Source organism: Lagenorhynchus albirostris, chromosome 2 (genome assembly GCF_949774975.1).
Source record: "Lagenorhynchus albirostris chromosome 2, mLagAlb1.1, whole genome shotgun sequence".
NCBI lineage: Eukaryota > Metazoa > Chordata > Mammalia > Artiodactyla > Delphinidae > Lagenorhynchus > Lagenorhynchus albirostris.
The window spans coordinates 160235443-160262213 of NC_083096.1; the positions used below are offsets into that span (position 1 = coordinate 160235443).

Below are 26771 nucleotides of genomic sequence, written 5' to 3' on the forward strand. Positions count from 1 at the left end.
AAGAGCTACACCCCATATTAAGTGGGAAAAAAATCAGGTTACAAATTGATATGATCCCAACTTTATGGGAAAAAAGTATAATACATTTTTTAAAAGATTGAAAAGAAATCTAATGTTCAAAGAGTCTCTGTGGTGGAATTATGGGTGATAACGTTCTTTATTCCTATTGTCTGTTTTCCACAATGAATGTTTTAGTTTTTTTAAATTAGATAACAATACACACACACAAATGTTATCTAAATGCACCCACCCAATTGAAAACAGGCCCAGTGGGGTAGGCTCACCTTCTGCAGGATGGGGGTAGGGCAGGTGTTGTCAAACAGGACTGAGTTGAAGATTCCATACTCGCCCTCACTGAGTTGGTACAGGATGGTCTTGGGGGCGGAACCGTTTTCCTCTGCAGGGAGGGGAGGGGGCGGGGCAGCACAAGCAGCACATGAGGGGTTGGAACTGTGGCAGGCTCAGCAAGGGGACAAGCTACTGAAGCAAGAGGGCTGCCCCTTCCTCAGCTATGAGGTGGCCAGTCTCCTCCTGTGAGAGGAGGTTCACTACTGTGTTGGAAACACCTTGCAGCTGAGCAACCCTGCCCAGGACAAACTCCCCGACTGCATCTGAGCCCCTCAATGCCCCAGCAAAGGCAGAAGAGCAGCCCACCCAAACTCAAGACCCCAAGAGGTTAAGCCACCTGCTCAGAGGCACACGATGGGGCAGCGCATGAGCTGGAATGAGAAGCCAGGTCTCCCGGCTGGACTAGAAAGTACAATCCCCCAGATGTGTAAAGGAGGCCAGAATTCCATCCCTACACACACACACACAGAAGACCTTCCACCTGGAGCCCACCACCCCTCTCCGAGGAAGAGCACACTGACCTCAGGCTCTCGTGCCTGGGGGTCCCAGAGCAGAGAAAAAAGCCCCAAGATCAGAGTCAGACCTCTCACTCAAGAGGCTGCTGGGGCGACTGATCTATCTGGAAGGTCAGGGAAGAGCGCTGATGTTGGCAGTGTGGACAGAGGAGCCTTGAGTCAGCCCAGCCTGGACTTGAATCCTGGCACTGCCCCTTATCAGCTGTGTGACCTTGGGCTAGTGACTCAACCTCTCCATGCCTACATTCTGTTGTCTACAAAGTGGGCTTAGACAAATATAAGTTGTCATTAATTACTTTCAATATGTTGTGAGAAGCAGTAGGGTGAGTAAGAGCCTGTACTTTGGAGAGAAGACAAACAAGGGGTGAAATGCAGGCTTTACCACTTACTAGCAATTAAGCAATTCACTTGTATTCTCTCTGGTTCTCAATTTCTTCATTTGTACAATAGGGTTAATAAAGCATCTATTCTCCCTAAGGTTGCTTTGATCTCAATCTTCATAAAATATAAACATGCATAGGAAAAAAAAGATGCTAAAGAGTGTCTTGGGGTGAGAATACTTGATTGTAAACTTCCCTAAAGCAAGGACCCATTTTCCAGCTTCCCCCACCCCTTAAAAACAGACCCGGCTCAGCCAGCCACTGTCCCTGGCTTTAGGGAAGAATGGGGCTCCGCTGCCCACCTGGCACCTACCCTCCCTGCCAGGCTGTTCCAGAAGAACCTCCTTCTTGGCGATGATGCTGACTGCCAAGGTGAAGGCCGAGGTCACATAGTAGCGCCCCAGCTTGGCAAGGATGTCCACACCACAGCCCTCCGGGAAGTACAGGTCCAAGGCTGAGTTGACCACAGAAGAAATCTGAGAGGATGGGGGACAATTACATGTTTGAAATGTGGGGTTTATGCTGAAGACTTGCTGCAGCTCCAAGTCTATTTCTTGAAAGCTTCTTTGATTTCAGGTTACCCCAGCTGGTAACCACGGACAGCTGGACAAGAAGGTAGGCAGAGACAGAGTTGGGTCAAGACCCTCACACTTGTGTAAATCACCCTTCAATGACCCTACAATGGGAAAAGACACTCTTAATCTAAGACTTGGTACTCAGATTCCAGAAGCCCTGACGTGGATTTTTCTTTCCTAAATAACCAATATGCTAAATAACACATTTTTTTAATAGAAACTACAGAGAAGGAAAAAGAAGGTCAAAGTCACCCCTAATTCTATTACCCAGATTAACCTAATCAGTGTTAACTTTTTGGAGTAGCTCCTTTAATTCCTTTTTATACAAACCTAAAAACCTGATTTTTTTATTATAAACACAATAGGGCTATAAGTATATATGTTTTTATAAACTGTTTCACTCAATAAGCTGAATGACCTCCCCATGTGTGTAAATGTTTTCACCATAAGAATATACCATAATTTAACCAATCCATGAGTGCTATAGGGACCAAGGAAGTCCACTGGACTTCTGTTATGAAGAATGCTGCAATGCTCATCTTTGAAGCTAATTCTTAGTGTCCATCACGTATTATTTTCTTAAATTCAGTTCCAAGATGTGAATATTCCAGGACCAGGCACTTACTAAGAAAAAGCGACACCTAGTGGTTCAAGTTGGGATTGCAATGACACGTTTTTCCTGATTTCACCTTCCAGATGGGAAGGAGACAGACGGACTAGGAGTGGACAGAAGGTTGGCTTTTCCTTCCCCTGCCCACTTGACTTCTCATCAGTCCGCCGGAGGGTGAACAGGGCACACCCAGACCCTCAGAAAGCCTTATGACTTATGCAAATATGGCCTGGTTAAGCCTCAAATAGGTGCATGGACGGAGTCAGGCAGAGCTGGGTGCGCAGCCAGCTCTTCCATGGACTCAGGAAGTGAAGTTAACGTCTGCGAGCCTCAGTTTGCTCAGCTGTAACACAGGGTTAATAATAAAATAATCCAGGTAAAGCACTAAGCACAGCACGTAGCACATGGGACCCACTCACAGTGAGCTTCCTGGGATCATTATAACCCTCCCTGCCCCCATCCCCATCCCCACCCCCACCCCCACCAAGCCCAGTGTGACACTTGCGATCCCAGGGTTACCTCTTCGAATCTCACTTTGGCCCCCTCCACTCCAGGGAAGCCGCCGCCAAGGTCCAGGATGTGCATCCTGTGGCCCAGCTCAGCACCCATTTCAAACACCAGCCGGGCGTCTGCGATGGACCGAGCGTAGGCCTGAGGGTCAGGACAGCCACTGCCAATGTGAAAACTGGGAAGGGAGGAAGAGCCTCGGCTTACACACAGGCGCCCAAGTACCACCACCTCAGTCCCAGCCAGGAGCAACCTTGGCCGAGCACACTGGATGCTGTGCCCATTTTCCAGATGTAGTGACTGTGGGCATAACAGGTTAAATGGGCTGCCAAGGGCCATGTGGCAAGTGAGGAGTGGACAGGAGACTGGATCCAAGGTCCCTTGGCACTTGGCGCCCCCCCATCCCTCCATGCTACCCCTGGGGCTGAGCCTTCTGGGGTGAGGGCTAGGGCCCCAGATTCAGCCAGATCTGATGTACATCTCACTCAGCAGTCTGACAAGCTGTGCTTCAGTTTCCCCATCTATAAAGTGGGGATAAGATCCCACAGTTATGGGATAGTGTCCATGAAGCATTTAGCAGAGTGCCTGGCCATCCTAAGTCCAAAAAAAAGGAAAGCTATATTGTTAGGTCATAGTTCTTGCTTCTTCCATATCCCCTACCAGAAAAGAGGCACAGCCAAGGTGTGCCAGGATGACCTTTGGCCTCAGGCTGGGAAAACTCCTGCAAAGCCAGGTCCCTCCTGGAACCTCCTGGGACAGGACCTTCTGCAGACTGTGGGGTTGGGGCAGTGGGACACTCCAAAACTTCTTTCCAAAGGGAGGAAGCTCTCAAATGGTAGAATTCTAGGCCCAGGGACAGGCCCTCCTTGGAGACCCTGAGGGAGGTCTCACACAGAGTTGATTAAGTCCTGGGAAAACAGGCAGTGGGCAGTGGGCGTGGGTGGTGATGGCGGGGCTTCTGGGCACTCACCTCACACCCACCACCTCTACGTGGTTCCTCTTGGCATCTTCAAGCAGTTGTCTGCAGGATTTCAGCGACACTCCGAACTTGAGGCTCAGGCGGCTCCGGGAGTGGGAGTCATCGGTGGCAATGCACAGAACCATCCTGAGGAGACACGCAGCACCTCTGCAGGGGGCGCCATGCCTCACCCCCCCACCCCACCCCCGACCAAGCCTTCTCTAAGTCAAGAGGCGTGAACCCTCATGGCTCAGAGCTACCCAACCCCACAAGCCCCTGGACCCCTTCCTCTCCCTGCACAGCCAGTCAGCCTCTGAGTCCTGTCCAGTCCATTCCCTCAATGTCCCTGGGCCCTTCCCTGGGGCCCCTGCCCTGGTCCCAACCTCACCAGTTCTCCTCTGGGCAGCCCCACTTCTCCGAATCAGCCTTAACACCAGCCAGGCTTTTCCAACTTCTCTTGTATCAGGGGGACCATTTTTTAAACACAGTCTTATTGAGAACCCCGATATCCCCAATATGTAAAACAGACAAAATGGAAGCTGCTTTGGGTGAACTAGAGTGGCCCGCCACCTGGCTCCCCAGGGTGTCCAGTGACCAGGTGAGAGGCACAGCCTGAGCAAGATGTCCAGCCCTGACCCCTCCCAAAGCCCACGTGCATTGGGGTCCCTGCCCTGTGACAAGCATCATTCACTTCTCCTTCCCCCCTTGCACATGGTATGTTCCAGCCACATCAAATTTCTGCTTATCCCTCAAATGCCCCATGCTGCTTCTGGCCTCCATGCGTTTGCTCACGCAGTTCACTCTGACACCCTGTTTATGCCCTCCCCAGATGCTGGTCACCCCTCAAGGCCCTCCTTAAATGCCACCTCCTCTGTGAAACCACCACCCCCTCTTGCTTCCTCTGCCGTGACTTTGACCTCCGTAGTACCGTGGGCTTTGCTCTGCCTGGCCTCTAATCCATCATTTCTACCTCTGTCCTACTCAGGCTCTGCATCCTGGGTCCAGTCCAGGAGTGCCTGCCCCAACCTCCTGTGACTCTGGCCGGGTCCAAGGCAGGGTCCTCAGCCCCGGCCCCATTCCTCCCACTCCCTCTGCCCTCACACGCAGCCCAGCCTCCCCCATGAGTGCTTCTCAGCTTACTTGGCACTGGGGTGGCTTTTTGCCACCTTTGCCAGCTCCATCTCGTTGTCAAAGCTCAGCAGTCGGACGCCATGCTTGGCAGCATACTTGATGTGTGCGATTTGCTTACAGGGGTTGGCGTAGATGATCTTACTGGCGGGGACACCAATATGCTGGACCAACTCCATCTCTGCCTGTGGGATCCCAAAGGTGGTGGTGAGGAAGCACCAGAGCCTGCTGGGCCCACGGAGGCCAAGGAAGCACAGATGAGGGGAAAAGTCATAGCTGTGCCTGGGGAGGTCCATAAAAAGTGGGCCTCACTTTTAGACAACAGGTATACAAAAACCAGTACGCACGCTGGTTCACGACTGACAGGCAGGGCTGCCGTGTACAGCTGTGTGGGTGGTTTACTGCACAATCCTAGGGAGGGAGGGGTCCCGTTCAGAGAATACATGGTAGATTTGTATGTTTATTATGACTTCCTAACAGTAAAGCATCTTGCTCTAACAAAATCAGTATATTTATTTACAACAATTAAGTGTCTTAAGGAAGGGATACATTTTCTAATTCACACAAAGGCACTCTACAGATTCATGGTAGCCCTGAAAACAGGTTTCTGACACATTTTCCTGGCAGATTTAAATGTGTAGAGACTATCACTTGATGTATTAGAAAGTTCACCAGACCAAATCGTCTTTTTGACACAGGACATCCAACATCCAGACACCTGCTCTGTGCATGGCATGGTGCTGGGCGGCTCCAGCAAGGCCCTCCCCCACAGGGCCTCCTCTTCCTCACCTCTTCCTCCACCTGATTGCTGCATTAATGATCCAGACGATGATGATGATGATGTCGAAAGCAACCGTGCTCACAGCACCTACCACAAGCAGGCACTGAATGAGAGGCTTTACATCAGGTGTTGGCAAACGTTTTCCATGAAGGGCCAGAGAGTAAATATTTTAGGCTTTGTGGGCCGTATAGTTTCTGTACAACTACTCAAATGTCTTTGTAGCACCAAAGCAGCCACAGGTAATGCATAAGTGAATGAGCATGGCTGTGGTCCAATAAAACTCTACAAGTCCCACCATCCATTGTTTGCCAACCCTTGCTTTACTTATTTATGTGTGTATGTATGTATTTTTATTTATTTGGCCTCGCCGCACACCTTGCGGGATCTTAGCTCCCCGACCAGGGATCAAACCCGTGCCCCCTGCAGTGGAAGCACAGGGTCCTAGCCACTGGACCGCCAGGGAAGTCTCCAACCCTTGCTTTAGACTCACTCTTTTATTTACTCCTTACAATACACCACCAGATGGTATTAGCTCCATTCTATAGAGAAGGAAACATGCTCAGAGAGGCTATGGAGCAAGTAGGAGGCAGAACCAACTTTCAAATTCAAGCCTGACCCTCCATGATTAAGAAGGTGTCAGTTTGGAAGCACGGTAGGAGACACAGGGCCATCTTCAGCCATCCCAAGTTTGTAACAAGACTGTAATTTTAATGTAGCAACTTTTCAGCACGAGGTATTTATGTGCATTATCTCATGCAATGCCTATAACTATCCTATGAAATATTTATCGGCCACATTTTACAGAGGACAAATTGAGTTCAAAGAAACCCACTTGCCTTGGTGACACAGCCAGTGAGTAGCAGAGGGAGACACAAAGGTCCACCTCCAGAGCTGGAACTGCTGTCATCACAGCTTGCTTCCAAAGACCCCACGTCTGAGCAGTTATGAAAATGTGGTTTCGCTCCCTGCTTCACCCAAGAGGTGAGAGGAAGCAGCAATGGTAACACTTTGGGGACCTGTGGTTTAGCTTTGATTAAAATTATTTAAATAATAACCATTGTCATTCATTAAAGGATTACTGTATGCCAGCCATTGCATTAAATATTTTATAGACATTCTCATTTCATCGCCATATTAATCTTATGAGGCAGGAAACAGAGGCTCAGAGAGGCCTTAAGTGACTTGTCCAAAGTCACACGGCTTACAAGTGGCACTGCCATAATTCTAACCCAGGACCGTCCGACTTTAGCACACCAGCTCTTAACCACAGCACTTCAGTGGAGAAGACACCTTGATGTTGAATTGGCAAGTGTATCTCGAGCATCTACTGAGTTGCCAGGCTTTGAGACAGGTGCTAATGAAAACAAGTGGTGAGTAAAGCAGACAGGGTCTCTGACCCTGTGGAGGTTTCAGGCAGATGGGAAAGAAGGGGAGGAATGAATGAACACTGAATAATAATAGGATTACAAATGGATAAGAGCCAGGGAGAAAAAGTACGGGATACTAGAGAATGTGGGATAGGGAAACCTGGATGTGAGGGGGTGACGGACAGTTTTCTGAAGGTCAGAAATTTAAGCTGAGGAGGAGGTGTGGAGAAAACGGAACCCTCCTACACTGTTGCTGGGAATGTAAATTGGTGCAGCCACTACGGAAAACAGTATGGAGGTTCCTTAACAAACTGGAAATAGAGTCACCATATGATCTAGCAATCTCACTCCTGGGCATATATCTGGAAAGGACAAAAGCTCTAATTTGAAAAGATACATGTACCCCAATGTTCATAGCAGCACCATTACAATAGCCAAGACACGGAAGCAACCTAAGTGCCTATCAACAGATGAATGGATAAAGAAGATGTGGTGTGTATATATATATATATACAAACACACACACACAATGGAATATTACTCAGCCATAAAAAATGAAAGTCTTTCATTTGCAGCAACGTGGATGGACCTAGAGATTATCATACTAAGTGAAATAAGTCAGAGAAAGACAAATACCATATGATATCACTTATATGTAGAATCTAAAATATGATACAAATGAGTTTATTTACAAAACAGAAACAGACTCACAGAAATAGAAAACAAACTTATGGCTTCCAAAGGGGAAGGAAGGGAGGGAGGAATAAACTGGGAGTATGGGATTGACAGATGCATACTTCTGCATATAAAACAGGTAAACAACAAGGATTTACTGTATAGCACAGGGAACTATATTCAGTATCTTATAATAAACTATAATAGAAAAGAATTAAAAAAAGAATATAATATATACATATATATGTATAACTGAACCACTTTGCTGTACACCTGAAGCTAACACAGTACTGTAAATCAACTATACTTCAATTTAAAAAAAAAAAAAGAAATTTAAGCTGAGCCCCATAGGAGGCCTGGGCCAGGCTGAAAGGGAAGGAAAGAATGTTTCTGGTAGAAGTGGCCTGTGCAGAGATTCTGAGGCAAGAATGTACTCAGCCTGAGGGAGGAACAGAGAACGCTGGGGTGGCCTGGGCAGGGTGACCACGGTGGGGGACGATGAGCTTGGAGGGATGCAGGCAGAGCCAACAGGGAGACCAAGAAGGCTGATGTGATTTATATCTGACCCTGCCAGTGGTGGGAAACAGTTTGAGGGGTCTCAAGAGGGAAAAGGACATGATCAGATGGGCATTTTGAATGCAAGGTCTAAATGCATATCACTCTGGCTACCGTGTGAAAATGGACCAAGGAAGGGCCTAGGAGAATTCTGGGAGACAGTCACAACCTCCCTGGGAAACAGGACAGGCTGCAGAGAAAGGGGGGTGGTGACATCTGTAGGCATGGCTGGCAAGCTTGGTGAGGGACTGCACGTGGGGATGTGGGGTTAGATGTCTGGGGGGGGACTCCTCGCCCAGCAGACCCAGGGGCCCCTCTCGAGGGGAAGATCACGAGTGCATTTGAACACACTGGGTTCCAGGCATCCTGTGGCAACAAGTCAGCACCTGGATACACAGGGTCTGGGCTGGAGATCAAAACAGGGGAGGTGGTGGCATATTAGGGGTATTTGAAGCCATGGGAGGAGATGAAATCCCCTACGAAGACAGAGAGTTTATAAGAGAAGGGAGCCTGAGCCAGAATCCAGAGGAGCTCTCCCAGCTAGAGAGCAGGAAGAGCCGGTACAGGACCGAGGGGAGGAGAGAGCGTCCCCAGAAGAGAGAACAACGCAGAGGTTCTTATGCCATTCCTGTCAAAGCAAACCCTGTCTTGCAATTCACATCTGTGCAGAAGGAGACCTCTCCACTGTCAGAGGCACCCCAGGAGGGTGGAGCAGGCTCCCAGCAGCGTCCACTTTCACTGGATATGTTTCTAAAGTCTTTAAAACCAAGAGCACGTGTTGTTGAGTACAAGCATACCTCATTGTATTTCGCCTCACTCTCTTGTGCTTTGCAGATATTGTGATGTTTACAAATTGAAGGTTTGTGGCAACCCTGCAACAAGCAAGTCTATTGGCACCATTTTTCCAGCAGTGTTTGCTCACTTCATGTCTCTGTGTCACATTTTGGTAATTCTTGTGATATTTCAGATGTTTTCAGTGTTACTGTATTTGTTTTGGTGATCTGTGATCAGTGATCTTTGATGTTACTATTGTCGTTGTTTTGGGGTGCCACGAACCACGCCCATATGCCCATACCGTGAACTTAATGGATAAATGTCTGTTCTGACTGCTCCACCCCTCAGCCATTCCCCATCTCCCTCCCGCTCTTTGGGCCTCCCTATTCCCTGACATACAACAACCCAACCATATTGAAATTAGGCCAGTTAATAACCCTACAATGACCTCTAGGTATTCAAGTGAAAGGAAGAGTCTTCTCTTAAGAAACTGCCACCCCACACTTCAGCAACCACCGCCCTGAGCAGTCGGCAGCCATCAACATGGAGGCAAGACCCTCCACCAGCAAAATGATTACGACTCGCTGATGGCTCAGATGATGGTCAGCTTTTTTTAGCAAGAAAATATTTTTTACTTAAGGTATGTACATTTTACTTCAAGTATTTTTTTAGACATAATGCTATTGCACACTTAATAGACTACAGTATAGTGTAAGCATAACTTTTATATGTGCCGGGAAACCAAAAAAATTGTGTGACTCACTTTATTGTGATCTTCACTTTACTGTAGTGGTCTGGAACCCAACCCACAATATCCTAGGCTAGGCCTGTGTTTTTAAAAAGAATGTGTTTCAGGGCTTCCCTGGTGGTGCAGTGGTTGAGAGTCCGCCTGCCGATGCACGGGACATGGGTTCGTGCCCCGGTCCGGGAAGATCCCACATGCCACGGAGCAGCTGGGCCCGTGAGACACGGCCACTGAGCCTGCACGTCCAGAGCCTGTGCTCTGCAACGGGAGAGGCCACAACAGTGAGAGGCCCGCGTACCGGAAAAAAAAAAAAAAAAAGAATGTGTTTCAACGGATGCAACTAGAGATTATCATACCAAGTGAAGTAAGTCAGAAAGAGAACGACAAATGCCATATGATAATCACTTACATGTGGAATCTAAAATATGACACAAATGAACCTATCTATGAAACAGAAATAGAATCAGGGACATAGAGAATAGACTGGTGGTTGCCAAGGGGGAGGGGGGTGGGAGAGGGATGGATTGGGAGTTTGGGATTAGCAGATGGAAACTGGTATATATAGAATGGATAAACAAGGTCCTGCTGTATAGCACAGGAACTCTATTCAGTATCTTGTGATAAAACATAATGGAAAAGAATATGAAAAAGAATATATATTATGTATAACTGAGTCACTTTGCTGTTCAACAGTAATTAACACAAAATTGTAATTCAACTATACTTCAATAAAAAATAAATTTAAAAACTAAATTTAGGGCTTCCCTGGTGGCGCAGTGGTTAAGAATCCGCCTGCCAATGCAGGGGACACGGGTTCAAGCCCTGGTCTGGGAAGATCCCACATGCTGCAGAGCAACTAAGCCCGTGCACCACAACTACTGAGCCTGAGTGCCTAGAGCCCGTGCTCCACAACAAGAGAAGCCACCACAATGAGAAGCCCGCACACCGCAACGAAGAGTAGCCCCCGCTCTCTGCAACTGGAGAAAGCCCGTACACAGCAACAAAGATCCAACACAGCCAAAAATAAAATAAATAAAAATTTTTTAAAAATTTAAAAAATACTAAAAAAAAAAGAATGTTTCAAATGGGGAGTCACTACTCAATGGGTATAAAGTGTCAGTTCTGCAAGAGGAATCAGTTGTAGAGATGTGCTGTACAACATGTTGCCTATACTTAACAATTCCTTATTAAACACTTAAAAATTTGTGAGGGTAGATCTCACTTTAAGTGTTCCCACCACACACACACACACACACACACACACACACACTTTTTCATGGTGAGATCAAAAGCTAGGACCAAGGAGTGTCCCCTATAAGGTCTAAAAGCATCAACATGGACACATCTCCAAAATCTGCTGAGCTTAAAGCTACTGTAAGGGACTTCCCTGGTGGCGCAGTGGTTAAGAATCCACCTGCCAATACAAGGGACACGGGTTCGAGCCCTGGTCTGGGAAGATCCCACATGCCGTGGAGCAACTAAGCCCATGCAGTGCATCACAACTACTGAGCGTGCGCTCTACAGCCCACGCAACACAACTACTGAAGCCTGTGCTCCTAGAGCTCGTGCTCCGCAACAAGAGAAGCCACCCCAAGGAGAAGCCCGCGCACCGCAACAAAGAGTAGCCCCACTCACCACAACTAGAGAAAGCCCACGCGCAGCAATGAATACCAAACGCAGCCAATAAATAAATAAATAAATAAATAAATTTATTTAAAAAAATAAAAATAAAGCTATGTGGCACAACACCTACCACATGAACATCTTATATTTTGTTACAAAATCACAAGATATTTTGTAGGTTTCCTATGGATCATATTTGTAAGTATTTTTCAAATACCATGTGGCCACCAAACTCAGAATGTTGATTATCTCTGGAGACATAAAGCTGACATTCTACTTTTTTTTTTGCAGATGAATCAACATATTATTTGAATAATTCAAAATGAATGTCTAGAATAAAGTGCTCACTGGATCCTGGAGATTGCTGGGGACGTTGGCAAGAGGAGATTCCTTGGAATGATGAGTGGAGGTCGGGAAGCAGTGGCTTAAGGACTGGGTGCTAAGGGAAAGAGACAAGTGACTGCAGACAGGCAAGTGTAGACAACTCAGTTTGGCCACGAAGAGGGAGCGAGGGATTGGGCTGGGGGACGATGTGGTGTCCAGAGAAGGCATTTTAAGATGGGAGGATGCTGAGGGAGACAGCCAGAGAGGGCAAGGGCTGGGGGAGGAGAAATGACATAAGGTCGTTGGGAAGGTGGGTGGGTGGACCAGAGCCCCGTGTAAGGCGTGGCTGGTGCTCTTGACCCTGGAGCCTGTCTGATGCATATCTGTACACCGAGCCCCAGCTCATGCCTGACCCTAGGTCAGTGGCCGCCAAAGCATGGTGCTGTACAGCGTGGCCACCAGCTCCAACCAACCAGAAGAGGGCAGCCTTGGCCTTCCAAGAAAAGCTGTGCCACCTCTCAGGAAATGCACCCAAGGGCCACATGATCCCACCTACCGGGTGGGGTCTCAGCTCTGCCATCCCCTCCCCAGGGATCTTGGCAAAGACAGCAGTGATAAAGTCAGAGACCCCTTGCCATACTCAAGCGGCCCCTTCCCAGGGCATCCCTCAAACCTCTGTGCCTCCTTGCCTCATACACTAACTGCTTCCTCATGGGGATGTTGTCAAAATCACGGTGATAATAATTACCTCACAGGGTTGTTTCAAGAGTCAAATGAGATCATGTACAGAAAACGCTTGGCGAAGCACATGACACAACAGGAGCCCTCAGCAAACGTCCGCCCCCCCCCCGACTTCAAGCCCTACACCCCACAACTCTGCCCTTTGGAGGCCAGTCCTGAGGCTTGAGGGCCAGCACAGGGCCCCACCTCTGGGTTTCCGGAAGCAGAGGACTCTAGTCAGTGAGGTTGGGTCCTGTTCTTCACCCCTAGACCAAGGGTTATGGAAAAGGGTCCCCTTCCTCCTCGGTCAGAGCAGAGACCCGGCATGCTGCAGGGGGCAATCTTGGCTCTGCTACCAGCAAGCTGTGTGAAGCTGACCCCCAGTTCCTCAACTGCAAAATGGCAATCTCTTCTCCTAGGCACTCCATGGGGCTTTATGTGGGGCATGCATGAAACCAGGTGTGCAAAACAAGAGCTGATGCAAAGGGGCTTCACGGGTGACATCAGGGAGACTCACCTACCAATAAGGACACTAACATGCGTCTCTGATAAAGGTGAACCTGCTCGTTCCAACCGTCCACCATGGTGTGCACCTCTCTCCCACCTGGAATCCCTCCAGCCTCCTACCCAGATGAGCTCTCCTCCTGTCTCCTCCAGATCCCTTTCTAGAATCCTCCGCACAACACCCAGCTATATTGCTGACCAGGGTTTAAAAGGGATTCCCCCTCAAAACAATCATTACTAAACATTTTTAAATAACTGTAATAACAATATCACAAACCAATGCCCACAGGCTTGCTCCCACCTCAGGACCTTTGCACTTGCTGGTCCCTCTTCCTGGAATGCTCTTCCCCTGGTTATCCACCTGGCTTGGATCTTTTGCTTCCTTCAGATCTGTGTTCAAATTTCAGTGACGCTTTCCCTGGCCAAACCATCTAAAAGTACAATCCTCTTTCCGACATCCATGTCTCTTCCCTACTTCCCTTTCCCTCTTTAATTTTCTCCACAGCATTTACCATCTAAAATACCATAGACTTTCACTGTTTCACTTGTTTGTTCTTTAGAAAGCAAGCTCCACGAAGGGACTTTTTTTGTTTTGTTCACTTGCTAAATCCCCACCTAGAAAAGTACTTGACCCCCCAGTAGGTGCTCAATAAATGTTGCTGAATGAATAACTATGTCCAAAGCTGTACTCTGAGGAACCTTTATAGCTAAAAGACTTATCAAGTAAGAACAGAATGGAAATAGATAAGCCGTGCATTCAACTCAAGGACAACAGAGTCTGTTTTACTCAACACTGTATTGCCAGCCCTACCTAGAGCAGTGTCTAGCACACTGTCTAGTGTCTGCAAGAGTTCAGTGAATAGAGAATGACAGTAATAAACAAATCTAAAGAGAGCAGGAGGGAATTAAGACAACAGCATTAATCAAATCAGAAAGGCAGCAGAACTGGCAACAACAAAATTCTATAAGGATTAGTTAAGAAAATGTACAGTCACACGTTATTAATATTATAAAAGAAAAAAATAAAACCAATGATAAAATGGTGTTTTTGTTTTGTTTTAATTAGAAGAATATCACATATAGCTCTATGCCAAGAAGTTTGAAAATCTCCATTAAAAAGGTGACCCACCTACCCAGGGTCACACGTGGTTCCAATGTGGAACTTCAAGGCTGGCAAATTCCACCCTCATCCCTTACACCCCTTGCATGTGGTGGCCCTTCCCAGAGGGCAGGGGCCAATTACAGGTCACTCCTGCTTCCCCAGGTCCACCCACAGCAGCTGCAGCCGGGCCATGTGGGTGTTCAGTAGGCAGTGAGGGTCAGTGTGCAGGTGGGGGGCAGGGGCTCACCTTGTTGGCACAGCTGAAGCCCAGTCCTAGCTCGGCCAGGACCTTCAGCACACCCGGGCTGTTGTTGCACTTGACAGCGTAAAAGGGTCGGACTCGCGGCAGGCACTTCAGAAAGCAGAAGTGCTTTCGCACTACAGCTCCCAGGTCGGCCACAAAGAAGGCAGCGACCTCTTCCTGCACAACAAGAAGGGTGAATATGAGACCCCACCCAGCTTCCTCCTAGTGCGTGCCATTCACGGTCCTCCCAAGTACCCTGCTCTAATATTCTCTGGGGATCCCCAAGCCTACAGGACATTCGAGGCTCTGTGATCCAGCTCCAGTCCCTTCCCTCACTTCAGCTCAAACTCCAGCTCTATCCTAGATCATTTTCCACCTCCCAGCCTTTATTCCCACCATGTCCTCCATACAGAATATCCTTCCCCCACATGTATCTGGCAAGTTCCTAATCCACCTTCAAGTTCCAGCTGAAATGCCACCTTCCCCCAAACCAATAAGGCAACTCCGCCTTTAATGCTCCCACTGCGTTTTGCACATGCTTCCAAAGTATCAGAACTCTGTGTATATAGACAACTGTTTTCTCCAGAAAAAAAGATAAATTCCTTGAAGACCCACAGCCTACAGCCACTGCCTTTCGCATTTAGGTGTTCAAAGAAGACTTGAAGTAGTCCCACTGCTACTGCAACCCATGCCTGAGGACAGCTGTTTACTGAGGGTTGAACACATATGAGGCCATTGGTGAGACCACATTAATTAAACCTTTTCTGGGACTCAGTTTCCCTTTTATGCAACACTTTTTTACTGATGCCCCCCTGGTGTCTGACCAAGCATACCTGTGCAAGTATGCTAAGTATGCTTGGGCCTGCAAAAGAACCCCTTAAGCAATTACAAGCCCATTCAATCAATGCTAAGCAGGAGTTTCTACAAAATGCAGAGGGGGCCATGGGGAAGGAAAGTACAAAATCTGCCTGGGGCAATCAGGAAAAGGTGACACGGTTGAGTAATAAGTAATGAGCAGAAATAGGTAAGAGGCAAGAGAGGCTGGGAGAAGGGAAGAGGGAACAGCCTGGGCAAAGGAGTGATAATGGAGCCCATGGACTCCTCGGGAAGTATGAGCAGAGTAGCTCAGCTCTGATGGAGCATAATACACACCGTGGGAAAAGCCAGGAAGGGGGCTGTGAAGGCAGAGGGGCCTGGACCCTGTAGGGAGTGGGAAACTGCCCAAGAATTCTGATTTTGAGCAGGGCTGTGATAGAGTTGGAAGGGGTGGGATGAGGCAGGGAAAAGGTTAGGGGAGTTTTAGAGAGATGAGGCCTAAACTACACAGTGAGGTCCCAGAAGAACGTACTGAAGGGTAATTCAAGGAGGCTGCATTCACAGAGTTTGGGGGTGCCCAGGTGTGGGAGGGGCAGTGAGGACTCCCAGGTTTCTGACCTAGAGGCCTGTGTAGATGATGGTAGTGTTGTTCATGAAGACAGGGAACACAGGAGGGGCAGGTATGGGGGCAAGGACCAGGAATTTGGAGAAAAAATGAGACGTCTCTCACAAACAGAAAGGAATGAATACCAAATAAGTGAAAGAATCAGATGTGGGCCCTAGGAGGCAGCTCAGCCTGCTGGGAGAACAGAAGACCCATCCCCACTCCCAGGCCCTCACCGTGGTGGCCTGTGAGGCCCCCAGAGTGAGCTGCTCCAGCAGGTCTCGGGTGCTGAAGCCCTCCTCCACCATCACGAAGTCCGCTTCACTCAGGCAGCCAGCCATGCTGAGGAGGAGCCGATGGGCTGGATGGAGCTGCCGCTGCCTCCGGCGCCTTAGAAAGTATGCAACACACTGCTGGAGGAGAGTGAGGGGGCCGCTGGGGGGCTGGCGTCAGCTGCACCCCTCACCTCCCCAGGCCAGGGCGCCCACTCCTGTCACACCCTGCCCCCAGCACAAGCCTGGGGAGCTTAGGTTCACTGGGAGGAGTGAAGGAGAAGGACGATCAGGAATCCTGGACTGGGACAAGGCATTATCTGCCTAGATGTCACTGCCTCTCCGAGCCTCAGTTTCCCCATCTGTAAAATGGATGCATTGTTTTGGAGATCCTTTCCAGTTCTGAAATTAGGGTTTGGGTTTAAAGGGAAAGAATGAGAGAGAAAGCAGGAAAGCCGAGTGGGGAAGTTTCCAGGTGACCCCCCCCATCCTGACCACGCCCACCTGAAGTGGCTGCAGGTGGTCCCACCAAGGAGTCTCAGCCTGAGAGCTGAGGTTCGAGTCCGCTCTCTGCTGCGTGACCCTGGGTACGCCCCGTCCCCTCTCGGAGCCTCAGTTTAACCGTTTGTAAAGAGGGGCCGGGCTGGTCCTGACGCGCTAGGACGGTAAGCGTGCGTGGGGGCTCCACGTGGTGGGTGATGGCCGAGGGCTCCCGGGCAAGAACTGAAGGCTGAGGTTCTGTCCGGGTGAGCCCTCCTGAGTGCAGGGCCGAGGTCCCGCCCCCCCCAAACCCCCTTACCAAGCCCCGTGCTCCTTCGCGGGGCCAGAGTCAGGCACGCTGCTAGGGGGGGTCGCCGGTGACCTCGAAACTTGTGCAGCACCCCGAGGAGGAGTGGCAGCTGCGGAGCCGAGGCCCCTGCTGAGAGGAGACAAGAGGGGCCAGGGAGCAGGTCAGCACTGGAGCCCAGAACTACCGCTCCCGAGGCTCCCCAAGCCTCTCCCCCGCACTCGCCTTAAAACGCATTTACACGGCTTCGACCCATAGGTCCCCCCAGCGAGTGAAACGGCACCTCCGCGCCTCCGCTCGCTAGCTTCCTCCGGCTTGGGCCCCGCGGCCTGCCGCCCTCCCGCCCGGCAGCCACCGACGCCACGCCCCGCCTTTCGCCCGGCGCTCACTTATATAAGCCCCCCCAGACCCCGCCCCTGGCGCTCAGGCCCCGCCTCCGCTCGGCCCCCCCTCCGTAGCCCTGGCAACTGGGTGCCACCATCCCATTGGTCGATTCCGACATAAAGCATTCAAGCCTGCTAGCCGGCTCCGCAAACGTGATCCTCAGTCCTACAGAGACCCCTCTGCCGCTACCCTACGCTGGGAAATCTCAACTGCAGGCCTGCTAGCTCAGAACCCCGAGCGTCTACGCGGTGGGACGCTTAGCTCCTGGATATTAGATCTTGGAGAATGGGCAGGAAGCCAGGAGGTTTTTTATTTGCTCTGGGAAGCCTTTTCTGTGACTACCTCAGCTCGACGGTGCCTCTCCTCTCTGATCTGGTGAATTGCCCACTCATCCCAGGAAGCCCAGGTCAAATGTCATCTCCTTGTTTTACTTTTCTAATAAAATCATTTTTATTTAATTGCCTCTTCCAGCATCCTCCAACTCAAAACCCAGATGAAATGTCTTCAAAGATCCTTCTTGTGACTTTCCCAGCTCAGGGCAATCCCTCCCTTCATCCCATCTTCTGGATCTGGCAAACTCTTACCTCTCAAAATGTCTCCCTCTCCAAGAAGCGTTCTCTGACTTCCTCAACTCAAAGCGTTTCTTCTCTTTTATACCTATTGAACTCCTGCTCCTGCACATTCATCAAAGTCCAGTATGTCATCTCCCCTGTTGAGCTTCCCATGACTTCCCTAGCCAGAGGAACAATGGAACTCACAGCACTTACATCTGTGTGGACTCCTCACTCTTTTGGCTTTTGTTACCCGTAGCTTGAGATTCCTGTTGTTGCTTTACACTTCTTGTTTGGTTACACTTCCCAGCTAGTCTGAGCTCCCAAGGGCAGCAACTGAGTGCCTGGCTCCTCAGAACACCCAGGGCCTGGCATAAACAAGAGTACTGGGACTTCTCTGGTGACGCAGTGGTTAAGAATCCGCCTGCCAATGCAGGGGACATGGGTTCGAGCCCTGGTCCCAGAAGATCCCATACCGCTGAGCAAGTAAGCCCGCATGCCACAACTACTCAGTCCGCATGCCACAACTACTGAAGGCCACGTGCCTAGAGCCCATGCTCTGCAACAAGAGAAGCCACCCAATGAGAAGCCTGTGCACCACAACGAAGAGTAGCCCCTGCTCGCCGCAACTAGAGAAAGACCTCACGCAGCAACGAAGACCCAACGCAGCCAAAAATAAATAAACAAATAAATTTATTTTTTTTTAAAAAAGAGTGCTGAGGAAGATTCAATATCTATGCTACTCAAAAGCTAATACAAAAGTTCATCTGAAACAGTAATTGTACAAGAACAGCCAAGACATTCTTGAAAAAGAAGAGGACGTCTTCTACAATACATCAAGATATTTTATAAAGCTATGGTCTTTAAAACATCATGGTGCTGGGGCTTCCCTGGTGGCGCAGTGGTTGAGAGTCCGCCTGCCAATGCAGGGGACACGGGTTCGTGCCCCAGTCCGGGAAGATCCCACATGCCGCAGAGCGGCTGGGCCCGTGAGCCATGGCCGCTGAGCCTGCGCGTCCGGAGCCTGTGCTCCGCAACGGGAGAGGCCACAACAGTGAGAGGCCCGCATATGGAAAATAAATAAATAAATTATAAAACAAACAAACAAACAAACAAAAACATCATGGTGCTGGTGCAGGAAAAGACAGTGCTAGAACAGAACAGAGTTTAGAACAGTCTTGTGCATATTGGAGAATTTGGTCACAATGAAGTCAGCATTTCAAATCAGTGGGGCCAAAGAGCTTTTGGCCTTACATATGTGCTCATGTCCCCTGTCAGGCTGTAGGCTTCTTGAAAGCCAGAGGCACTTCTTGTTCTGCATCAGTATCTCCCTAGGGCACCCTGCACAACCTAATCAAAGCATCTTCAGCACACAGATGGTATAGAGCAGTGACCATGGAGTCTGCAAGAGCCATTTTCTGCTCCCCACCCAGCCTGGCCACATAACTGCTGGAAGTCCTTTGTTGGATCATCCTGCTGAGACCAGGGTCACATCTGCCTGGCCTGATTTCCACCTGTGAACTGAGAGGGCTCAGACTGAATGATTTCTCTGGGCTCTTCTGCCTTGAACACTCTTGCTTTCTATGCTAGGAACAGACTTTCAGTAGGCAGTCACCTTCACAGGAGGCGTCATTTGAGATCCATTCTTTGAGAGATCTGTAGTCATTTGCACCATAGTGTGAATTAATGACTGAAGTCCTCCTAAGAATAAGCATCTACTGAATGGGAGGGGGTAGATAAGGATGGCCATGGCAGAAACCTCAAAGGGAGCCCTCAAGAAAAGATGATAGTAAGAGGATGGGAGAGGCACCCAAACAAACTGGCTATACTTTTCTTTAAGTCATTCTTTGAGCTGCCTTTATTTGGATGCCATGGTCTAAGTCTGCCTCACTAGCTCTTTTCATTACATAGTAGGCACATAATAGGCACATTCAGTATGCTAACTGAATGAATCGATAAAGGTAAAAAGAAACAAACCATCATCCAATCTGTCCATTTGTAATTTGTCAAGGGTTGGTAGTCAGAGCAGAAAAATCTGTCTCCTGGACTGGATACAAATAAGCTGTGGATTTATCTTTTTCCCTACTGGGTATGTGATGTCACTGAAACTCCATGACAACCCTATGTCATAGGGCTATAATTATCCCCATTTTACAGATAAGGAATCTGAGATTCAGAGAAGTTCAGTACCTTACCCAGGGTCACACAGCAAGTAAGGGTGGAGCTCAGATTTAAACCCATCTGTCCTGACCCTTAACCTTCATGCTTAACTGCCAACCAGTAGCTGAGCATTCAGGCCCCAGCTCAAAAAAAGTCACCCTGTTGGCATCCAGCCCAAAGTCTGGTGGCCCCTCTCCTGCTGGTCTCTCATGCCACTGTTATCGATGGATGCCATGCAGAGCCCTCAAAAACATGTTGCTGAAGCAGGACAAAGAGCCTTTGATCTTTGACCAGGATCATATCTGTCAATTTCAACCTATTCTTTTTTTTTTTTTTTTTTTGCGTTACGCGGGCCTCTCACTGTTGTGGCCTCTCCCGTTGCGGAGCACAGGCTCTGGACGCACAGACTCAGTGGCCATGGCTCACGGGCCCAGCCACTCCACGGCATGTGGGATCTTCCCGGACCGGGGCACGAACCGTGTCCCCTGCATAGGCAGGCAGACTCTCAACCACTGTGCCACCAGGGAAGCCCCAACCTATTCTTAAATTAATCATAAGTGTAGTCACAAACACTGCAATAACAAAAATGCCTTACGTGTGCATAGAACTGGAGAGTTTGTAAAATACTTTCCTGTTCATCATTTATTTGGGCTTCACAGTACTTTGCAAGATTGGATATCTGTTAAATTTAGGTTTGGCTGAGGAAAACAGAAAAGTCAAAAGTAATAGAGTCATAAACAAACAGGTTTACTCTGCTATGTATGTAGTATAACACTGGAGGGAGGCTGTCCAAATCTGGTATGGCAGCTCCACAAGGTCATCAGGAACCAAGGTGCCTCCTCTCTTTCAACTCTGCCATCCTCACTGACTGGCTTCTAGCCTCATAGTCCAAAATGGCTGCAAGAGCTCCAGCCACATTCTTAGGGCTAATATTTAACCAGTACACACAAGTGTGACCAGAAAAATTGTTCACGGCCAGCGTCCTTTCTGATTGATCAGTGCCTATCTTCATACTGATTGCTAAATATTTTAAACACCAACCCTGCACGTTCCAGGGAGGAGAAAGCAGCCACCCCCAGATTCCACACGTGTTAATTTCCCAGGGTTGCCATAACAAAGTACCAAACACTGGGTGGCTTAAAATAATATATTGTCTCACAGTGCTGGAGGCTAGAATTCCAAAATCAAGGTGTTGGCAGTGCCATGCTCTCTCTGATAATTCTAGGGGAGAATCCTTCCTTGCCCCTTCTAGCTTCTGGTGTCCACTGGCAATCCTTGACATTCCTTGGCTTGTATCATTCCGGTCACATGGCCATCTTCTTCTCCCTGTGTCTTCACATCATCTTCTATGTATACATGTCGGTCTCTGTGACCAAATTACCCCTTTTAATAAGGACTTCAGTCGTATTGGATTAGGGCCCACCCGAATGACCTCATTTTAACTAGATTACTTGCATAAAGACCTTATTTCCAAATAGAGTCATAGTCTGTGATACTGGGGGTTAGAACTTCAACTCATCTTTTGGGGGGACACAATTCACACCATACCAGCACCCAATACTTCCTTTCATATCATTGGCCAAAACATAGATACATGGCGCCACCTAGCTGCAAAGGAGACAGGAAGATGTCTTTAGTCTGGTACATTGTTGCTTCCTCCCACCCCCAATAAAGTCAAAATAGTAAAGAAGAAAGTAAAGAAACCAGTTCAGAAGGATTATGGGATTTACTCCATAGGGAGAGGTGACAGAGAAGTAAACAAACATTTTTTGACCACCCACTCTATGACAGGCATCATGCTGAATGCATGATTGCAATTAATCTTTAGACAACCCTGCAAGATAGGCATCATTAGTCCCATTTTATAGATGAGAAAATTGTGATTAAATCCCTTGTCTGGTGAGTAACAGAGCTGGGACTTAACTTAAATAACGTCTGACTGACATTATGCTTGTGAGATGGGTCCCAGGAAGAGGGCATGACTCCAGAACAAAGAATGCTGAGATTGATCTCAGAGAGGCAGCAGTGAGTGGTGGCATGAAGCAAGATCTTAATTCCCTGCCCAGGAACTGAACCTGGGTAGCCTGGATGAAAACCAGGAATCCTAGCCACCACACCTCATGGCTCTTGCACCCAGTGAAAAATGCATTTCTCACGGAGGCAAAAACTGTAAAAACAGGTACAAAGTTTATCATTAGACACATAGCGCAACAACAAGTGGGAGAGCGCAGTTTGTTTAGTTACGACAGAAGCAAGGCAGAGATGCACACCCGGAGAGCAAGGGTGTGGGCGTCCTCCCTAATGAGGAGGAGTGCAGTAAGGAGGCGATGAAGTCTTTTATATAGGGCAGATCTTCCGGGTCTTTGTTTACCTTTGGCCAATTATCTGGTTTCGTTTTCCACACCTGACTTGCCTTAGAACCCTCTCCAACATGTGTGCGCAGCTTTCTTCCAAGATGGATTACAGCCCAGAGGCCTATGGGATGGCCTTAGCGTCACATGTTATGGGGTGGTGCCCCCTCCTTTTTGACCCCCAAGGAGCCTTTCTGTGCATGTGCAATGTTTCCCTTGGCCCAAGGGTGGGAAATGTATGACCTATTGATCTTTTAACAGGGTTTAGTCCCACTCTGTCCCTGCCATAAAAATGTCCCGTCTGGTTATTTACCCTATTTCTGTGGCTGGTTTTATATCGAGGTGCAGATCTTGAAATACGGACACGAGTCTGGTCATAAATACGTAGTCCTGGAGCCCGTTTGTCTCTTGCTTCAGGAACTGTAAACAGGGGGCTGGTAATGAATGTCTAGCCTGGAGCCCATCTTCTTCTCATCCCAGGTAGTGTGAACAGGAGGCCAGTTGTAAATGTCTAGCCTGGAGCCCATCTACCTCCTTCCTCAAGATCAAGCCAAGTGCAAACAGCAGGAAGACCTGAGAGAGGCTGGAATTCAGAGTCAGACACAAGATGGATTGGCAGAAAAGGCACCAACCCCAAGTCAGCACTGCAAACTCCCTGAAGGCATCAGTGAGATGGAGACCCTGAAGTAACCAGAAACCAGAAGCTGAAAGCAGCATTAGGCACTGTTAGGTCAGACCTGTCTTCACATTAAGATGGAAACTAAGCACTAACAGCAGCCACCATGTACTGAGCATCTACTGTGCTCCAGGCACTGTATTGTGTGCTTAATAATAACAAGAGCAGCTAACATTGCCAGAGTATTTACTATTCTGCAGCCTTGATTTATATAACCTTTAACCTCACAACAACCCTATGAGGTTCGTGCTATTGGTATTACAGAGCAGGAAGCAAGGTAGAGAGACTAACACACCTGCTCAAGGTTACACAGCTAGTGAGGGGCACCATTATGCTACATACATTTCCTCCATCCTCACAGCAAGCCTGCAAGGTGGGAATTATTACTCTCGTCTCACAGTGGAAGAACCTGAGGCCCAGGGAGGCTGAGTGATTTGCCCAAGGTCACACAGCTGGTAGGTGGTAGAGCCTAGACCCAAACTCAGGGCTGTGCGCTGGTGAGGAACTTGAAATGCTGCAGTCCAGAGTCGTGTTGGAGCAGACCCTGAACCACAGCCCTTGGAACCCCCCAATTCTAGTTATTAGTGAGGTGTCTGTGTCCCCTGACACAGAAGCAGGCAGGACAGAGGCCCAGTCTGTGCCTCAGAGCCCAGCCCGGGACCGGGCACCAAGGAGGCAGAGCTTGAGTGTGTCGACTGAGTGTGGAATTATAGTTGCAACCCTTCCCTAGACAGACAGGATGCTAAGATACTGAATTGGGTACTTTGGATTTCTTTATGTTTATTTTCACTCTCTTTTAGGCCAAACACATATGTGAAAAAATAATAATAAGGTGTGACAATTAAGGAATTCACACACTATCTCTCGCCAACCCTGAGTCATCTCTGACAAATGTGTTGAGAAAACAACAACAACAACAACCGAATAAAAAAATAAAAAATACTCGAATGAAAATTCTCACTTTGGCCAGCTGCTGTCGCCAGAGCCACCTGGGCGTAGAATGGAAAAGCGTGTTGATCTTCTGCATTCTCCAATGATTCTCAAATGAGTGTGCATCAGAAGCACCTGAAAGGCTTGCTAAATGACAGATTTCTAGACCCCACCCTAGAGTTTCTGATTCAGTAAGTCTGGGTGGGCCTGAGAATATGCATTCTGACAAGTTCCCAGGTGATGCTGATGCTCTGGCCCAGGAACCCCACTTTGAGAACCCTTGCCCTAAACGAACTTGAAGCACAGCAGGTCAAGAGGTCAAAGCTGTGTACCCTTGAAAAAGGGCATCAGGCTCTTACCCCCATCCCCTCTCTGGCAGGGAAGTAGGGCGGGGCAAAAACCAACCTGGGCTAGCCGAATGGCTGTACAGTTTCTAGATAACAAGAGAACAAATTTCATGGTATATAAGCTTTACTCCATCTTCTGGGGCCACACTCACCGGCTGTGTGACCTTGGCAAAGTTACTTATCTTGTGTGAGCCTCACTTTATTCATCTGTAGAATGGACATAATGAGAGTACCTACTTCCTAGAATTGGTGTAAGGAATTCATGGGCATGTAGAAGCTCTTGCCTAGTGCCTGGCACATCACATTAGTAAATGCATTCTAAGTAGTAGCTGCTAGTATTATGACCCTGAGCTGGGGGTGCAGGGGCCCAGAGGAGAAAATTCAGAAATGTGTCAGAGTGATACTGCTGGGACAGGATGGGAGAAGCAGCCCCACAGGGAGGTTTTGGGACCTGAGCTGAGGAACACCCAGCAGGAGGCAGAGGCTCAGGACGAGAGTCCATGCAGTGTGAGGGGATGGGTGGTGGAATTCCATTCCAACCCCATGGGATTTCACGGGGGCAGAGCCAGTGTGCTGAGCACTGAGTCATGGAAGCCTGCCCCAAGCTGGGCCTCTTTCTAAACTGCTGTAGTGTCATGTTCTCCCTTTGAAAACTGCTCACTCACCCCAGGGTGGAGTAGAGACAGGCAGCCATGTCTGTACCTCAGGGATCCTGCTCCCCTGCCCCACTGCCAATAGAACCACACAGCGTCCATATGCCTCCAGTTAACTGACCAGTCAGAGACACAGAGACTGTGGTCAGGTGACAGGTCAGAGCCAGGGTCAGTGGAATCTTCTCCATAGGGAGGCAGAGAGTGTTTGCCTCTGTCTCTGAGGGTTCCTGCCCTGCCTGGTGTCCGTGAGAGGCCCTGTGTCCTTTGGCTAAACCCCTTCACAGAGACCACTTAGCAGAGTCCTCTATAGCATGGACACCAGACCTCCTGCCTTTGAAAGGCACAGTGTCACTTCCTCTGCATTCTACTGGTCAAAGTGGGTCACAGAGCTGTCCCAGATTCAATGTGGGATGAGACTACACAAGGCATGACTATTGGGAGGCACGGTTCATTGGGGGCACCTTTGGGGCCTAGCACCACAAAATCCAACCAATCTCTGTATAGCCATAGCCCCACTCTAAATTGTCATCATCTCTAGCCTGGAGGTCTGCAATAATTTTCTAAGGGATCCCCCTTCATTACTTTTACCTCCTGCCAATCTAGTCCCACACTGCCACCAGTGTTCTTATTAAAATGCAAACAATGTCAAACGCAAGTTAAGTCAATCCCCATTTTAAACTCTGCAATGGCTTCCCATAGCTCTTGGGAGAACGTCCCAGATCCTTAACAAAACCTGTGAGACCCTCCATCAGGGACCAAGTTCCAGGTTCCTCACTCTACCTGCCACCACCATCTGGACCTTTCTGCAGCTCCTCAAACCTTCACTGCCCTTTCCTTTCCTGGGGTCTTTGCATTTGCCGGTCCCTCTTCCTGGAATGCTTTCCCTGCCTCTTCATCCGACCAACGGCTGCTCATCCTTCAGGTCTCTGCCTAAATGTCCATTCCTCAGAGAGGCTGACCCTAACACTTGGGATCAGTCAACACGTTTTTTGTTGCGAGTAAGAGAAAATCCAACTCAAACTGGCTCAAGCAAAAAGGGAATTTGTTGCCTCATGTAACTAAGCCACCAAGGGATAAAAGTTCAGACTCTGACTTTGCTTCAGGTCTCAGCTGGGCCTTCCATGGAGTTGGCTTCCTCCTCAGGCAGGCTCTCACCACATCCGCCAGCCCTGGACCCCGGGACTCTGTCTCCTTGGCCCTGTTGCTTGATGTGCACTTCTCTGATCGGCCGGACCTGCATCTCCAGCCAAGCTGGGAGATGGGATGAGTACGGAAGGAGAGTGGGGAAGGGGAAGTTCCTCAAAGGAAAAGTGGGTGTTGTTACCTGAAGAATGAGGAGGCATTCTAGGCAAGTAATAAACACCGATGCATTCCCTTTACAGCTCTTCCTCAACTTAGGATGTGTTACATTCCAATAAACCCATCATAAGTTGAAAATATCATAGGCTGAAAATGCATTTAATACACCCAACCCACCAAACGTCATAGTTTAGCCCAGCCTACTTTAACATGCTCAGAACACTGACATTAGCCTACAGTTGGGCAAAACCATCTAACACAAGTGTTGAATACCTCATGCAATTTATTGAACACTGTACTGACAGTGAAAAACAGAATGATTGTGTGGGTACAGAATGGCTGTAAGTGTATGTATGGTTTACCCTGGGGACCGCGTGGCTGACCTGGAGCTGCAGCTGCCACTGCCCAGCATCACGAGAGAGTATTGTACCGCACATTGATAGCCTGGGAAAAGATCAAAATTCAAAGTACCATTGCTACTGAATGCGTATCGCTTTCACACCACC

General features: G+C 48.8%; 1 protein-coding gene across 10 annotated transcripts in view; it reads right to left on the bottom strand.

The window, feature by feature from the left end:
* Window positions 1-17273, bottom strand: part of AZIN2 (antizyme inhibitor 2) — a 34374-nt gene extending 17101 nt beyond the window's left edge. Inside the window, exons 1-9 of one of the 10 annotated variants that reach the window (XM_060140649.1) lie at window positions 17140-17273; window positions 16927-17046; window positions 16092-16245; window positions 14439-14612; window positions 5034-5206; window positions 3906-4061; window positions 2948-3113; window positions 1557-1719; window positions 285-397 (exon numbers count right to left, since the gene is read on the bottom strand). In XM_060140649.1, the coding sequence (XP_059996632.1) occupies window positions 285-397; window positions 1557-1719; window positions 2948-3113; window positions 3906-4061; window positions 5034-5206; window positions 14439-14612; window positions 16092-16196 (1050 nt within the window). In that variant the 5' untranslated portion in view covers window positions 16197-16245; window positions 16927-17046; window positions 17140-17273. Of the gene's footprint in view, window positions 1-284; window positions 398-1556; window positions 1720-2947; window positions 3114-3905; window positions 4062-5033; window positions 5247-14438; window positions 14613-16091; window positions 16530-16631; window positions 17047-17139 lie in introns of those variants that run through there. The other 9 variants (XM_060140643.1, XM_060140645.1, XM_060140646.1 and 6 more) reach the window with 9 other exon arrangements.
* Window positions 17274-26771: the final 9498 nt, after the last annotated feature.